The sequence below is a fragment of the Cynocephalus volans genome, chromosome 10 (assembly GCF_027409185.1).
Source record: "Cynocephalus volans isolate mCynVol1 chromosome 10, mCynVol1.pri, whole genome shotgun sequence".
Lineage (NCBI taxonomy): Eukaryota > Metazoa > Chordata > Mammalia > Dermoptera > Cynocephalidae > Cynocephalus > Cynocephalus volans.
The window spans coordinates 54,081,247-54,094,521 of record NC_084469.1 but is presented as its reverse complement, the minus strand read 5'-3'; the positions used below and the strand labels follow the sequence as shown (position 1 = coordinate 54,094,521).

Genomic DNA, 13,275 nt, shown 5'->3' with positions numbered 1-13,275 from the left:
TTGCTGATAGTCTGGATTGGGCATTCCCTTATATGTGACTTGATTCTTTTCTTTTGATGGTTGTAAAATTTTCTCTTTGTCTTTCAACAGTTTAATTATAATATGCCTCAGGAGGACCTCTTTGGAATATGTTTGAAACCTTTATGCTTCCTGGATCTGGATGTCAATATATCTTACAAGACTTGGGAAGTGTTCCCCAATTCTTTTATTAAATAAGCCTTCCATCCTATGTTTGTCTCTGTCTTTCTGGAACTCCTATAATGTAAATGTTTGTTTGAATAATGGTGTTCCATAAATGCTGTAGGCTTTTACTCTTCTTTATATATTTTTTTTCCTCTGAGTGGGTAACTTCAAAAGGCCTGATCTAGTCTGCTATTGAAGCTCTCTATTGCAATTTACCTTTCATTCATTGAATTCTTCAACTCTAAGATTTCTGTTTGGTTCTTTTTTTTTTTTTTCTTTTTGATATCTGTCTCTTCACTGAATTCCTAGTTCTGTTTATGAATTTTGCTCCTGATTTTGTTGAATTGCCTATTCTCTTGTATCTTGTTCCATTTTTTAAAACATCATTATTTTGAATTCATTTTCAGGCAATTCAGTGATCACCATTTCTTTGGGGTCAATTACTGGAGTATTATTGTATTCCTTAGGTGTTGTCATATTTCCTTGCTTTTTCATGTTTCTGGTGTCCCTGCCTTGATGTCTACACATGTGGTGGAGCAATCATTTCTTCCAAACATTATGGATTGGCTTTCATAGGTTATGACATTCGCCTGCTGGTGGATCTTAGTGTGCCAGTTGTGAAGGGTGTGGGTACCTCAGTGGCCAGGGCAATAGGAGTTTGTGGCATTGATGATGGCAATGCACATTGTTAGGGTCCTTGGTGGCGAGGGCATTTGGAGTCCTCCTTTTCTTATTTTCCCCAGAATGGGGAGTCTTAGTTGGGGCAATATCTCTTTGGCGTCAGGATTCAGCCCACAAGCAGCTGGAATGGTTCTGGTTTCCAGGGCACACATGCTCAGACCAGTTACGAAGCCAATATCCTGGGATTTGGGGTTCAGATTCCCTCTCTGAGACAAGGTTGTATGCAGACTGCCCTTAAAGATGGGGTTGTGACTGTGAGGCACTCCCCAGTAGCTTGGGCCTAAGAGGCCAAGTTGTAGATGTTACTCTGACCCCGGGGGCAGAACAAAGCTCTGCCATTGCTCCAGGGAAGGAGGGATGCTCTGGGTGTGATCCCAGAAGCAGAGCACAGCTGTATTTGGGGAATCAGAATCACTAGGGCACAGTGGCTACTCAGGCCCTAGGAGATAAGGCAGTGATGTCTCTGGACCCTGGATGGTGGGACATGGTGTTATGCCAGACTCTGTGAAGCAGGTCCAGTGGCAGCAAGGACTCCAGAGTGGCATAGCACTGCAGTTGATTGGGCTCTGGTGGCAGGGAGCAGCATAGTGATGAATCCAATTTCCAGAGAGTTTGATGTCTCAGCAGCTCAGACTCTAAGGAGCTAGTCCAGTTCCAGGGAGGCAGAGTACTACAATTATTTGGCTTATAAGATGAGGTATCTCAGCTCAGCCAATGCTCTTTCCCTGGGACATGGATTGTCACATCAGCTCAACCCTGGGAAGTGTAGCTACTCAGCCCAGCCAAGGCACCCATTCTCTGAGGGGAGATACAACGCTTTAGCGCAGGCCTGGGAAGCATGACTTCTCGGGGCAGCGAGGGCACCATTTTCCCGGGAGGTGGTGTTCCACTTCAGGTCAGGCCCTGAGGGGAAGAGCACAACAGCAACTAGCAGCAGTAGATGGAGCAGCTCTGCAGCAGCTTGGCCCCATGGGGTACGGTGAATCAGCAGTTTAGTTTGGTGAGGGTGGGCCTCCTGGTTGGGGCAGTTCAGCGGTGACAAAGCCTCAGGGATGGAAAGGTGCTGTCTGTGGCTGTTTCCGAGATGGTGCAGCACAGTAGCCATCCAGGCAATGGAGTCAGGGTACAGTGTTGGCTCCTTCTGTGGAGGAAGTGCAGCTGCATAGACTCCAGGCATTTCCCCCAGGTTGGCTTAGTGCTTATGACGACTGCAGGAGTTCCCAGTGGTGAGGACTATACGGATCCCAGGTAGTGAGGGGCTACAGAGGACATAGGTCCTTTCCCTTGGTTTTTCTCCGCAGGGAGAGGTCCCTCCTGGTTCTGAGCTGATTTCAGCTGGGGCATAAGGTGGCAGAGGTGAAATTTTCCTTCTGTTCTCTATTTTCTCATTTGGGCTTCTGTGCTGTACAAGATTTCTGCCACTCCTTTGATGTGCTCCAGTGCTCTCCTTTAGTTATATTCATCACATGTAGTTATCAGGCTGACCGGTTAGCTCAGTTGGTTATAGCCTGGTGCTGATTACACTAAAGTTCAGAGTTCAGTCCCCGGACCGGCCATTCCCCACCCCCACAAAAAAAGTATAGTTATTCATTCATTGATTTGACTCTCTTTTTGGTGAGGAATGAGTGCTAGGGACTTCGAGTGGGCCATCTTGCTAATGTCACTCTCGACGGTGAGTTTTTAAAAAGAGGTGGTAAAATAAAAAGAACAATAAAACCCTCATTTCATATTTCTAAATACATCCTCTCCATCCCCCAAAGCTAACTATTCACAATGAACAGGAATGTGCCCTTGCAGGGATCAGTGTCCTTCAGGGATGTGGCTATAGATTTCAACACAGAGGAATGGCAGCACCTGGACAGCGCTCAGAGAAACCTGTACTGGGATGTAATGCTGGAGACCTACAGCCACCTGCTGTCAGTAGGTAAGCACAGTCATCTTGATGTCTAAAAGGAGGCCTCACTGAGAGTGTTTCCATTCTCAGTTGATGAATGCTGTGACATCTTAAATATGTGATGGTTCTGTCCTTGATTTGTCCAAAATTCCTACTATCTTTTGGATACTCTGAATCAATTACTCTGTTCCCAGAGACAGGGTTACTTTTCTGAAGAACAAACCCTCATTGAACAATAAGACTTTATTGATTGGGCTCTGAAACATAACCAATTGGACCCTGTCCTTTATCATTTCCCATGAATAGGGTATCTAGTTCCCAAAACAGAGGTTTTCATGTTGGAACAAGGAAAGGAGCCGTGGTCATTGCGGGCTGAGAGCCCACATCAGAGATGTCCAGGTGAGTGTGATCCAGGTAGGTGGGAGGCAGAGGAGTAAATCCCAGCTGTGTTGAGAAAGGCAGGCACCTTTCAAATGCTATTAAGATAACTCTTCTGGAAAGATCTAAATTTTTCATATTGCTTGAGGACCCTTGACATCGGGCTCTCAGATAACCAAATGCCTTCTACCTGGATGACCTTTATCATTTCTTTCTTCTTACTTGGCTTTTTGGATTCTGGATCATGTGCCAGTCTGCCTCATTAAAGATCTCTTTCTTGGTTATGCGCCTTTTCTCTCTCTCTCTCTCTCTTTTTTTTTTTTGCCTTACCTTCCCCATAATCCTAGAGTCTTTCTTTATGCATCCAGGTATTCATGGATCTGCCTTCTTTCAAAATTACTATGTGTCACACACTCCCACTCCTACTGGTCCTTTTTTATTTCTTTCTCTCTTACTGTGTGATGTCTCAGAACTTCATCTCCAACCAGATATTGTTTTCATAGGTGCTGCCATGAGATTTTTCCCTTCTTCCCAATTCCCTATGCCTTTCATCCATCTGATGACTTGGGATTCATTGTCACTTTACCTTTGGGAATAACTTTCTGCTGTGTTTGATTATTTTCTGTAGATTATTCTGTAGGTTAATATCTGCAGATTATTAATCACACTTCCTGACAGTTTATTTTGTGCAGATGAATAATGTGGTGGGGTTTTTTTGCACACTACTAATCACTCTTCCTGACATTTCCTTCTGTTGTTTGAATGACTCTATAGTGACTAGGGTCTCTTTGCCTGGGTGGTTGATTTTTTTATGTTATTGCTTTATTTCTAAACTTCACCTGAGGATGTTTGAGTGTTATCATAGTCCTTAATTTAGGACACATTATCATCATGAGTCTGGATGAGAATTCTCTAATTCATTTTATTTTTTGATTTATTCCCTTTTCTCTCTATTCCCCATGCCTATCTCCCTTCCCACCACAGACCACGTATTTTATATGATGGAAATATTTTTTAATTCGTCTGTGCCGTAAAATTTGAAGTCAATTAGGGGTACGTATCGTTAGTTGATATAAATGTTGCTGTGCTATATATCATATTCTTTGCCTTACTTTTTCCACATCTGTCCAGATGTAAGCTGTTCACGTGATTTATTTCTTCTAACTGCTGAATAGTATCCCAGAATATTTCCTGTCAACACTATCACCACCTTCCTCATCAAATTACTCACCCTCACCCTTTTCTCTGCATTTAACCTGGATGAGCCATATGTACCCTCCCCTATAGCCTCTGCTGGCTCTTTCTTAAGCTAGGATCACCTATTTCTCCTTTGAAAAGAGGAGTTTGGGTTTCAAATCTTATAGTAGGGAATTTATTAAAAAGTTTCTTTGAAAATCGAGACGGAAAGTGAAGAAAAAAATGATGTTTTGCTGTATTTCATTCCGTAAGAATTGCAGATTAGTGACCAGATAGAGAGCTATCAGAAAAGAGAAAATAAGTCTTTAACTGATGTTGCTTTCCTCAAGAAAATATTGGCTACAGAGTGGCATTATGAATATAAGGACATTAGAGAAATAATTCATGCGAGCCCAAACATTATTCCTTCCCCCAAAAGACCCCAAAAAGGGGACTCATTTGGAAATGGTTTTAGCATAATTTATATTTACATAGTCATAATAGAAATAATGCATCAAACAATGTTAAAAAATTACTGAATATGATAAAAATGTCTTCCTATACTGACTATGAATGTTCTCCAACAGGAGAGAAATTATGGGATAATAATCAATATGGGAAAATCCTCGGTTATTATCAAGCTCCCTCTCAACATCAGAAAATGTATACAGGAGAGAAATCCTACGAATGTGCTGATGTTGGGAAGATCTTCACGCAGAAGACACAGCGCAACGTACATCTCAAAGTTCGTACAGGAAGAACACTCTATGTATGTATTGAATGTGGGAAGGCTTTTGTACGGAAGCCAGAATTTATTATACATGAGAAAACCCACAGTAGAGAGAAGCCCTATAAATGCAATGAATGTGGAAAATCCTTTTTCCAGGTATCTTCTCTCTTCAGGCATCAGAGAATTCATACTGGAGAAAAACTCTATGAATGCAGTGAATGTGGGAAAGGCTTCTCTTACAACTCTGATCTCAGTATACATCAGAAAATTCATACTGGAGAGAGACTCCATGAATGCAATGACTGTGGCAAAGCATTCACTCAAAAGTCCACACTCAAGATGCATCAGAAAATTCATAGAGGTGACAGATCCTATTTATGTATTGAATGTGGACATGCCTTCATTCAGAAGACACACTTGATTGCTCACCAAAGAATTCATACTGGAGAAAAACCATATGAATGCAATATCTGTGGGAAATCCTTCATTTCCAAGTCACAACTCCAAGTACATCAACGAATTCACACAAGAGTGAAGCCCTATATATGTAGTGAGTATGGGAAGGTCTTCAATAATAGTTCCAACCTCATTACACATAAGAAAGTTCAAATTAGAGAGAAAACTTCCATATGTACTGAATGTGGGAAGGCCTTTACCTACAGGTCAGAGTTGATTATACATCAGAGAATTCACACTGGAGAGAAACCTTATGAATGCAGTGACTGTGGAAAAGCCTTCACTCAGAAGTCAGCACTCACGGTGCACCAGAGAATTCATAGAGGAGAAAAATCATATGTATGCATGAAATGTGGGCTGGCCTTTATCCAGAAGGCACACTTAATTGCACATCAAATAATTCATACTGGAGAGAAACCTTATAAATGTGGTCACTGTGAGAAATTTTTTACTTCCAAGTCACAACTCCATGTGCATAAGCGAATTCACACAGGAGAAAAACCCTATATTTGCAATAAATGTGGGAAGGCATTCACCAACAGGTCAAATCTTATTACACATCAGAAAACTCATACAGGAGAGAAATCCTATATATGCTCTAAGTGTGGGAAGGCCTTTACTCAGAGATCAGATTTGATTATACATCAAAGAATACATACCGGAGAGAAACCATATGAATGCAGTAACTGTGGGAAAGCCTTCACCCAGAAGTCACACCTCAATATACACCAGAAAATCCATACTGGAGAGAGACAGTATGAATGCCATGAATGTGGGAAAGCCTTCAACCAGAAATCAATCCTCATTGTACATCAGAAAATTCATACAGGAGAGAAACCCTATGTATGTACTGAGTGTGGAAGAGCCTTCATCCGGAAGTCAAACTTTATTACTCATCAGAGAATTCATACTGGAGAGAAACCTTATGAATGCAGTCATTGTGGGAAGTTGTTCACCTCCAAGTCTCAGCTTCTGGTGCACCAGCCAATTCACACAGGAGAGAAGCCCTATGTGTGTGCTGAGTGTGGGAAAGCCTTTAGTGGCAGGTCAAATCTGAGTAAACACCAGAAAACTCATACTGGGGAAAAGCCCTACATTTGCTCTGAATGTGGGAAGACCTTCAGACAGAAGTCAGAGTTGATTACACATCATAGAATTCATACTGGAGAGAAACCTTATGAATGCAGTGACTGTGGGAAATCTTTCACTAAGAAATCACAGCTCCAAGTGCATCAGCGAATTCACACAGGAGAGAAGCCTTATGTGTGTGCTGAGTGTGGGAAGGCCTTCACCGACAGGTCAAATTTGAATAAACACCAGACAACACACACTGGAGACAAACCGTATAAGTGTGCAATATGTGGGAAAGGCTTTGTTCAGAAATCAGTGCTCATTGTGCATCAGAGTATTCACACTTGTGAGAAACTGTGAAAAAAACATCGCTGAGGACAGTTCTGATTGTACATTATTGAATCCATGCTGCAGAAAACATGTATATTATTGTAAGTAGAAATGTCCAAAACAGAATGTCACACATTACTTTTCATAAGAGGACCTCTGGGAAGGCACTGAATGAGTCAGGAGACCCTCCCCACATTGTGAACAGCATCATTAATCTTTGGGGCATTTATCCCGAGCATAAACTGAGTAAAAAATACGATGGAACACTGTTACCAAATTCTTCATACAAAAGATTATGTTGTCATGTAAATGATAATCCTGTTTACTGTGGATTAGGTACACTGCCAACAAATTGAATGGTAAAACAACATCATGTATACAATAGTGACAAATCCTGAATTCTGTGAGTTATTTGTTGGAGAACACATGGTCTAACAGAACGATGGGTGTTTTTCATTCTTCTGTTGAATCTAACACAACTGTGCATGTCCCCACTGAGTATTTCTGTTAAGAGATACCACAATTTATAAAAAATGATTTATGTATAGAGACAGAAATTTCAGGGTGTCTGTTGACTCTCCATTGTCATCTTTCACCATGACTTGTGACCTCTCTCATAGCCACTAATAGTGTCTTTGAGCCTCACAAGCCCTCAGCACATAGTCTTCTGACCTACATACACAGCTCTGCCCTGACCCAGCTGTCTTTGACAAGGCCCCATCCAACCTAGAATCCAACCTATAAACCTGCTTATCTTGCCCTGATAACTGTACATGAAACCAATAGTATGGAGGGGCCAAGAGCAAACAAGTGGATCTTCTTTGGAACTTGGGTGTCCAACCCAGGATTGGCAGCAGTAGCCTCACAGATGCTGGCAGATGTTCTGATCGAATGCTCAGCTGGTGAGAGGCCCCACTGGAACCAGAAAAATGGTTTGTCTGAGGTCAGTCCATTGGTAATGCGGGGAGTGGGAAATAGCCTGTGCAGAGATGGTCTCACCTTTGTGAAGGACATCATGGCATGGTGAGCATGAGGGCCAAGGGACAGAACATGATCAAGAGAGCAGAGCTGGGGACTCCCGCTTTAACTCTCCAGCCCCTAATTTGGCAGTGCAAAATATTTGGGGGGAAAAAAGCAAAAATAAAAAAAAGTAACATTACCCCATCTTAGAAGTGACTGCTGATCTGTCATTAGATCTTCTTCATCTCACCCCTTTCCATCTCATAGATTTGTTTTTTTTTTTTCATCTCATAGATTTGTATCATCTTTTAACTCTATTTTTGCACAAACTTTTTGAAGCACTCTTGTATATATACATATATATGACTTTATTTTTTAGAGCAGTTTTAGATTTATAGCAAATGTCGGAGGAAGGTACAGAGATTTCCATATATCCTCTACCTTCACATATGCACAGCCTCACCCATTACCAACATCCCCCACTAGATTGATACATTTGTTACTATTGATGAACCTACATGGACACTTATTATCACCCAAAGTCTATAGTTTACCTTAGGTTTCAATCTTGATGTTTGTTTAACGGGTTGGGGCAAATACAGTCATCCCTTAGTACTCTCAGGGTATTGGTTCCAGGAGCCCCCACAGATACCAAAATCCACAGATGCTCAAGTCCCTTATATAAAATAGCATATTTTGCATATAGCCTATGAACATTTTCCCTTGTACTTCAAATTATCTCTAGATTACATATAATGCCTAGTAGAATGTAAATGCTGTGTAAATAGTTGTTTTACTGTATTGCTTTTTATTTGTTTTTTTTTATTTTTTTGCTTCTTTTCCCCCAAAATATTTTTATACACAATTGAACGAATCCAAGATGCAGAACTGTGTATACAGATGGCCAACTTTTGTAATAACATGTATGCACTATTGAAATATCATATAGAGTAGTTAACTGCCCTAAAAAAATCCTCTGTGTTCTGCCTATTTCATCCTTTCCTGCCCCCCCACCCCCCGTTCCATTCCCTGTCACCTTTCTGCTGTCTCCACAGTTTTGTCTATGTCATATAGTTGGAATGCAGCCCTTTGAGACTGGCTTCTTTCACTTAGCAACATGCATTTAAGTTTCCTCCATATCTTTATATGGCTTGATAGCTCATTTCTTTTCAGTGCTGAACAATATTTCGTTGTCTGGATGTACCTGTTTAACATCTTGGTTGTTTTCAAGTTTTGGTCATTATGAGTAAAGCTGCTATAAACATCTGTGTGCAGGTTTTTGTGTGAACATATCTGAAGTATTTTTAAAACCAGACTTATTAAGGTGCAATCTACATACAGTAATATTCGCCATTTTTAGTATACAGTGTGAGAGTTTTGACAAATGCATACAATCGTGCAATCAACACCACAATCAAGTCAGGTAGCAGTTCCCTCACTCCCCGAAATTCCCTCCTATCCCTTTTTAGTCAATTGCTTTCTCCACTTCCAGCCCTTGGTAATAACTGGACAGTTTTCTTTCTCCATAGTTTTGCCTTTTCCACAGTGTTGTATAAATGGTGTCATACTCGGTGTGTATAAATATCCTTTTGAATCTGACTTCTTTCATTTAATGTGATGTATTTGAGATTCATCCATATGATTGTATGAAATACAAATAGAAAATTAGTTGATAAAAAATAAGGCCCCAAATCATTAATTATCAGAAAAATGCAAACTAAAACCACAATGAGATACCACTACACACATTTGGGAATGGCTAAAAAAAAAAAAAAAGAAAACCATAGTACCGAGAGTAGGCAAGGATGCAGAGCAATGGAAACTTTCATGTCTGGTGTTCACAGTCATTTGGCTGTTGTGCCAGGATGAGCAGAAAATACTGCCTGCACTCTTAACAAAAGTTTGGCAGCTCCTTACACAGTTAACCATACACTTATCATATAACCCAGCTTTCCCACTGCTAGGTATTTACCCTAGAGAAATGAAAAATTAGGTTCACAGAAAACCTGTATTCAAATATTCATAGCAACTGTATAATTGGTAAAAATTTAGAAACAACCCAAATGTACACCAGTGGGTGAATGATTAAACAAATTGTATTACATGTACAATGGAATACTACTTGGAAAGAAATGATTTATTGACACTGGCTACAAAATGGAAGAACCTCGAAAGTACTGTTATGCTTTACCATGTGATAATCTAACTTACATTTGATAAAAGATTATTAGATACCAGATTATAGATTTATATATTATAATTTTAGATATGCACATCATTACATAGCATAGCAATATTGTATATGTACTATATATTATATATCACATTGTAGTATTGTATATTCCTTGCCACAATAAAATAGTTTCCATTTTATATAGTGTATAATATCTATTGTATGATTGTATATTGGATTATGTAATATTTATGTTTTATAAATCAAACTTTTACATAACATTTTAATTATTTCTATTTTCACAGATTTGCATTTGAATGTTCATAGTGTAAAGTTATAACAGTAATAAAAGGGATCATATGGTCCAGAAACCATGTAGTTGTAAGTGGTCAACATTGTTGTTATTTGTCAGCAATCCCAATTCTGCTATTTTAACATTAAGGAAGCTTGCTCTGGCTTTGAGCCTTTGCATGAACTATTTCTCTGATTCTGCTTCCCCAGTGCCCATGAAGCTTGCTGCCCTCTCCCATCTTTGGAGAGCCCCGACTACCCCCATTCTATCCCTGCCCTTGTATCTGAAGTATCATAGCACTTGAGGTCACTTCCTTATGCCTTATTTTCTACTGTCTTTGTGCTGCAAGTACCACCATCTGACCTGATACTAAATATTTCTTTTTTGGGCTTTACTTTTTTTTTCATTTTTATTATTTATTATTAGCATATTCATTATTACAAATTGTGATTTTTCTTTATGCCCTTCACCTGACCTATCACTCCCCTAACACACTTCCTCCTCCACCACAGCTCTAGTATCCTTAGGTTTGTTCTCTCCTTCTGAAAGTTTAATGTATTGTTGCAGTCTCTTCTTTCTTTCTTCGTTTCTTCCTTTCTTTCTTTCCTTCTTTCCTTCCTTCCATCTTTCTTAGCACCCAGTTATGAGTGACAACATGCAATATTTCTCTTTCTTTGCCTTATTTCACTTAATTTTCTCCAGACTCATCCATGTTGCTGCAAATGTCAGTATATCATTCTTTTTTATGGCTGACTAGTATATACCATTGTGTGTGTATACCACACTTTCCTTACCCAGTTGTCCATCAATGGACACCTAGATTGGTTCCATATTTTGGCTACTGTAAATAGAGCTGCAATGAACATGGGAGTGCAGGTATCCCTTCAATGTGATGATATCCATTCCTTTAGATATATACCCAGTAACAGGATTGCTGGATCATAAGGACAAAAGCCATGTGATTATCTCAATAATTGTAAAAAAGCACTCGTCAAAATTCAACATCTCTTCATGATAAAGACTCTCAGGAATTTAGGTGTAAAAGGAAATTGTCTCAACACAATAAAAGCCATTTACTACAAACCAATCACCAATATCATCCTGAATGGGGAAAAGCTTCCTTAAGAACAGGAACAACACAACGATGCCCACTCTCACCACTCCTATTTAACATAGTATTGGAAGTACTAGCTAGAGCAATCAGGCAAGAGAAAGAAAGAAAGGATATCCGTATTGGAAAGGTCAAAGTCCAACTGTCTTTCTATGCAGATGACATGATCTTATGTGTAGAAAAACCTATGGATTCTAACAAAACTCTTAGAGCTGATTAACAGTTTCACTAATGTGGTAGGATACAAAATCAACACCCAAAAATCAGTAGTGTTTTTATACTCCAGTAACAAACTAGAAGAAAATAAAACCAAGAAAGGAAGCCAATCTACAATAGCCACCAAAAAAATAAAATACCTAGGAATCAATGTAACCAAGGAGGTGAAAGATGTGTACAATGAGAACTACAAAACACTACTGAAAGAAATTAAAGAGAAAACAAAAAGATGGAAAGAGGTACCAGTCTCTTGGATGGGAAGAATTAGCATTGTGAAAATGTCCATTCTACCCAAAGCAATCTACAGATTCAATCCAATCCCCATCAAAATACCAATGACATTCTTCACAGAAATATAAGAAGCAATCCTAACATTCATGTGGAACAACATAAGACCCTAAATAGCCAAAGCAATCCTGAGACAAAAAAATTATAAAGCTGGAGGCATAACACTACCTGACTTCAAATTATATTACAAAGCTATTGTAACTGAAACAGCATGGTACTGGCATAAACACAGATACTTGGATCAGTGGAAAAGAATAGAAAACCAGGGTCCCAACCCATGTACTTACAGCCAAGTGATCTTTGACAAAGGCAACAAGAACATACATTGGGGAAAAGACTGCCTCTTCAATGAGTGATGCTGGGAAAATTGGATATCCATATGCAGAAGAAGGAAACTGGACTTGCGCCTCTCACCATATACCAAAATCAACTCAAAAGGGATTAAAGACTGAAATATAAGACTCCAAACTGTAAAATTACTAATGGAAAGCATAGGAGAAACACTCCAAGAAGTAGGACTGGGCAAAGACTTTATGAATAAGTCACTAAAAGGACAAGCAACAAAAGAAAAAAATAAATGGGATTATATCAAACTAAAAAGCTTCTGCAGAGCAAACAATCAACAGAACAGAAAGACAACCTACAGAATGGGAGAAAACATTTAGAAACTACACATCTGACAAGGGATTAATATCCAGAATATACAAAGAACTCAAACAACCATACAGCAAAAAAATATAATAATCCATTTAAAAAGTGGGCAAAGGAGATGAATAGACATTTTTCAAAGGAAGACATACAAAAGGCCAACAGGTACAAGAAAAATGCTCAACATCACTAGTCCTCAGAGAAATGCAAATCAAACCCACATTGAGATATCATCTCACCCCAGTTAGACTGGCCATTGTTTAGAAGACAGAACAGCAACTATTGGCAAGGATGCAAGGAAAGGGGAACTCTTCTACACTTTGGTGGGACTGTAAATTAGCACAGCCACTACGGACAGCAGTATGGAGGTTCCTGAAACAAGTGTAGATAGACCTACCATATGATCATTTTTTGGTTTCTCATCCTCCCTCCATAGTGGACATGAAGCCGGGAGCCTTGTGTTTTGTATGTGCTGTGTCCAAGGCAACCAGCATGGCACCAGTACAAAGTAGACAGTACAAGCTTATTAAATGGATGGAGAAATGGTAGCAATAACATTAATGATGGCCAAATACTTCACACACAGTGAGCTAAACGTGTGTGTATGGGTGGGGGGTTGGTTACAGGTTCTGTAACTCAAGATTTAATGCCCCTTCTCATGCTCCAGCACATCCCAGCTCTAACTCTT

At 39.6% G+C, this 13,275-nt stretch overlaps 1 protein-coding gene across 1 annotated transcript in view; it reads left to right on the top strand.

The window, feature by feature from the left end:
* LOC134387391 (zinc finger protein 585A-like) overlaps window positions 1-13,275 on the top strand; it is a 231,801-nt gene that overhangs the window by 18,295 nt on the left and 200,231 nt on the right. Inside the window, exons 4-6 of the mRNA XM_063109880.1 lie at window positions 2,662-2,788; window positions 3,065-3,157; window positions 4,900-6,903. Of these exons, the coding sequence (XP_062965950.1) occupies window positions 2,662-2,788; window positions 3,065-3,157; window positions 4,900-6,903 (2,224 nt within the window). The remainder of the gene's footprint in view (window positions 1-2,661; window positions 2,789-3,064; window positions 3,158-4,899; window positions 6,904-13,275) is intronic.